General features: G+C 35.9%; 1 protein-coding gene across 1 annotated transcript; it reads left to right on the plus strand.

The window, feature by feature from the left end:
* Nucleotides 1–1,291: 1,291 nt before the first annotated feature.
* LOC131163469 (uncharacterized) lies at nucleotides 1,292–1,834 on the plus strand. Its single transcript, XM_058120065.1, has 2 exons — nucleotides 1,292–1,466; nucleotides 1,608–1,834. Exons 1-2 carry the CDS (start codon nucleotides 1,292–1,294, stop codon nucleotides 1,832–1,834), a joined length of 402 nt encoding a protein of 133 aa, XP_057976048.1.
* The last annotated feature ends 1,819 nt before the right edge of the window (nucleotides 1,835–3,653 follow it).

A 3,653-nucleotide genomic window follows, 5' to 3' on the forward strand; every position in this document is an offset into this window, starting at 1 on the left:
GTAGCAAAGTGGACAGGAAGATCACGAGTGGTACATGTCATTTCTTAGGACATTTGTTAGTTTCTTAGTTTTCCAAGAAACACAATTTAGTAGCTCTTTCCACAGTTGAGGCAGAATATAGAGCGGTAGGAAGTTGTTGTGCTCAAACACTTTACATGAAGCAACAACTGACAAATTTTGGATTAAGTTATGACACAATTCCTATAAGATGTGACAGTACGAGTGCAATAAACATATCCAAGAATCCTATATTACATTCATGAACTAAACATATAGAAATAAGACATCACTTTCTTCGTGATCATGTGCAGAAAGGAGATGTGACACTTGATTTTGTATGCACGGAAGAACAATGGGTAGACATATTCAAGAAACCACTTGCGGAGGATAGGTCTATCCAAATTAGGCATGAATTAAGTCTGATGCATAGTCGAGAGGTTTCCTAGAATTATATTTGGTGACATAATTCAAGGGGAGCAACGTCACTTAATATTCACAACTGGCTAAAAAATTTCATATTCAACTCATTTGTTCTCATTTGGTATCACATTTGTTCACATCATGATAAGAGTTTATTCACTTACACATGTTAATCATCACATAATCTTTGAAATTTGTCACATTGTGTATGTTCACATTGCAATTTACATTCTACAACACAGCTTTCTACATTAGCAAGGGGGAGGAGTAAATTGAATTAACAAAGAGAGACACATGTCACAATACAATTTTTAAAATCTGATGGTTGAACAAGTTTAAAACTTTGAGATTTAAAAGGGGGGAAGAACATAAGGTTATGTCCACTCATGTCTTATTATTATACACCTTTTGTTGATGTCAAAAGGGGGAGAAGAATATTAGTATATAGCAAAAGGAAAGAAGAATATCAGTTTATAGCAAAAATGTATAGCAAAGCTAATTGTGGGAAATAGTCAGACTGCATGGAGTGCCTATTTCTATTATTTCTGACTGGGATCCACATTTCATGTTTCAGTTTTGGAAAAGCTTGTAGAGAGCTTTGGGGTCTCAGTTGGCTTTTAGCACGACTTTTCATCTCCAGACCGATGGACAGACTAAGAGGACTATTTAGATATTGGAGGATATGCTGCATGCTTATATGCTAGATTTTGGAGGAAGCTGGATTCAATATCAGCTATTAGTAGAGTTTGCCTACAACAACAACTATCAGGCCAATATTGGGATGGCCTCATACGAGGCGTTATATGGATGGAGGTGTCGATCTCTGTTATATTGGGATGAAGTTGGAGAGAAGTAGATATTGGGACCAGAGATGCTACAACGGGCTTATGAGAAAATCAAGCTTATCCAGGAGAGAATTAAGGCAGTTCATAGCCGACAGAAAAGCTATGTAGATACCCATCGACGAGCGCTAGAATTTGATAAGCGTGATAAAGTGTTCTTGAAAATTGCGCCGATGAAAGGGATAATGAAATTCAAGAAGAAAGGTAAGCTTAGCCCTAGGTATATTAGGCCGTTTGAGATTTTGGAAAGAGTTGGCCCAGTTGCCTACATGTTAGCGTTACCCCCAGCGCTATCTAGAATTCACGATGTATTTTATGTGTCTATGTTAAGGAAATACATTTCAGATCCGTCTCACATAATAAGTTATGAAACATTGGAGATTGGTGAGACCTTATCTTATGAAGAAATACCAATTCAGGTTTTAGATTATAAAGAACAGGAATTACGTATCAAGAAAATCCCACTAGTGAAAGTACTCTGGAGGAACCATGCAATGGAGGAAGCCTCAGGGGAGTTGGAGGAGGAGATGCGTCAGAAGTACCCACACCTATTCAGTGGGATTCAACAGTAGTTAGAAAGGAAGCTAATGGTTCAGGTAAGAAATCATGTAAATAGGTAGGTTTTCGTGCAGGTTAATCAATTGTATGTAATAGTTTTCTATTTTGATGGCTTTGGGAGAATTTTGTTCAGTTATTGTAATCTCCTAGGACTACAAATGTAACCATGACATTCCTTCGCCATAAGTGAGGGTAATTCATAAAATTTTAGCATCTTTCCTTAAGGATTGGTGTAAGGGATAAATAGAAAATTTTGAGGATGAAATTTTTATAAGGAGGGGAGGATGTAGAGACCCGGAAAATTTAAATTATGAAATTAATAAAGGAAAAGAAGAGAAAGAGAAAGGAAAAGAAGTAAAATGGAATTTTAAAAAGGGGCGTCGACAGGGACTCGTTGACGAACCCATTAGCTTCGTCGAGGATCTCAATATCTTCGTCGACGAGCACCCTACTGTGGTTTGTCGATGAGTACACGTGTCTCGTCAATGAGTACACGTGTCTTGTAGACTAATGCATATGGCCAGCAGTCAATATATATATATATATATATATATATATATATATATATGTTAAAATCATATTTCAACACTTGAAAAACCCTTGAAGGTTTTTTTGAAAAATTGTATTTGAGTTTTTCAAGTCAACTAGATTTTAAAAATCATAAATAAAAATATTTGAAAAGAGAGGATTGGTTAGTTGACTAACCAAAACACATTAGAATGATTCAGCCGACTGACCCAAGTTATCTTTTGAAAACCTGTCCAGCCGACTGACCTTTTTGAACTAGAATCAATCAGCTGATTGACATCCTTGCCTGCCCAGCCGACTAACCATTTTGAACGTGGTTCAGTCAACCAATTGAAATTTTTTTGAAATAAATTTTTGGCAGACAGAATGTCCTTAGTCTCTTGTCCATCTGACTGACCAATACAAATGTTGACCCAGTTGAGTGAGTCAGCTGACTGACTCTATGGAGATTTTTAAAATATGAACTTAATGGGAAGTTTTTCAAAATTAATTCTATGATTTATTATCTTTTGAAAAATTACCTAAATACTCCAAGTCAACTTGTTAAATGAGGAGACTTTTCTCAAAGGAGTCTATAAATACCTCTGTTGCTCATTGAAACAAGATGTACAAGCAATACAAGTATTCTACGTTAAAACTCTCCTAAAGTTCATACTTGCTCATATTTTTCTTGGAAGAACTCTACAAAATTGCTAGTTGATTAAAAGCTTTGGTTCTGATTTACAACTAAGTTTTCTATTCATAAGAAAAAACCTTTGGTGACTTCTAAACCTTGAGCTTCATATTGTCTATTTTTTGGTTTTTAAGTACGTTAGGTAATTTAACTTGTACAACTTGCTCTGTGTTTGAGAGTGTTTTTGTACGCAGATATCTGTTCCTTTCTATTAGATCTTTGATGGTTCAAGGTATAGTTGGATCGTTGCACCAAGCATAGGTTGTTGCTTAGAGAGGTTTCTCTTCCTGAAAAAGAGGTTGGTTATTGTAAAGGTTTTTGTTCCACCCAGATGGAACAAGGTATAGTGGAATCCTTAGGTGGTTATCCTAAGGCGAAGACGTAGGCTGGGGTAAGCCGAACCTCGTAAAAACACTGTGTCACTCTCTTCTCTTATTCTCTTTAAATTCTAGCAACAATATAAATTGCGTGGATGTGTTAATCTTACAAACAACCTTGGATATTAAATAAACCTAAGATTAAAATTGACTGGGTTGATCATCATTGATTGCGGAAACCAAAAGGGAGTACGTTGGTTGGTCAACTCCTAAATTCTTTTAACTAAGGGTTTATTTAAAATATGAGTTATTGAA

This window comes from Malania oleifera, chromosome 9 (assembly GCF_029873635.1).
Source record: "Malania oleifera isolate guangnan ecotype guangnan chromosome 9, ASM2987363v1, whole genome shotgun sequence".
Taxonomy (NCBI): Eukaryota; Viridiplantae; Streptophyta; class Magnoliopsida; order Santalales; family Ximeniaceae; genus Malania; species Malania oleifera.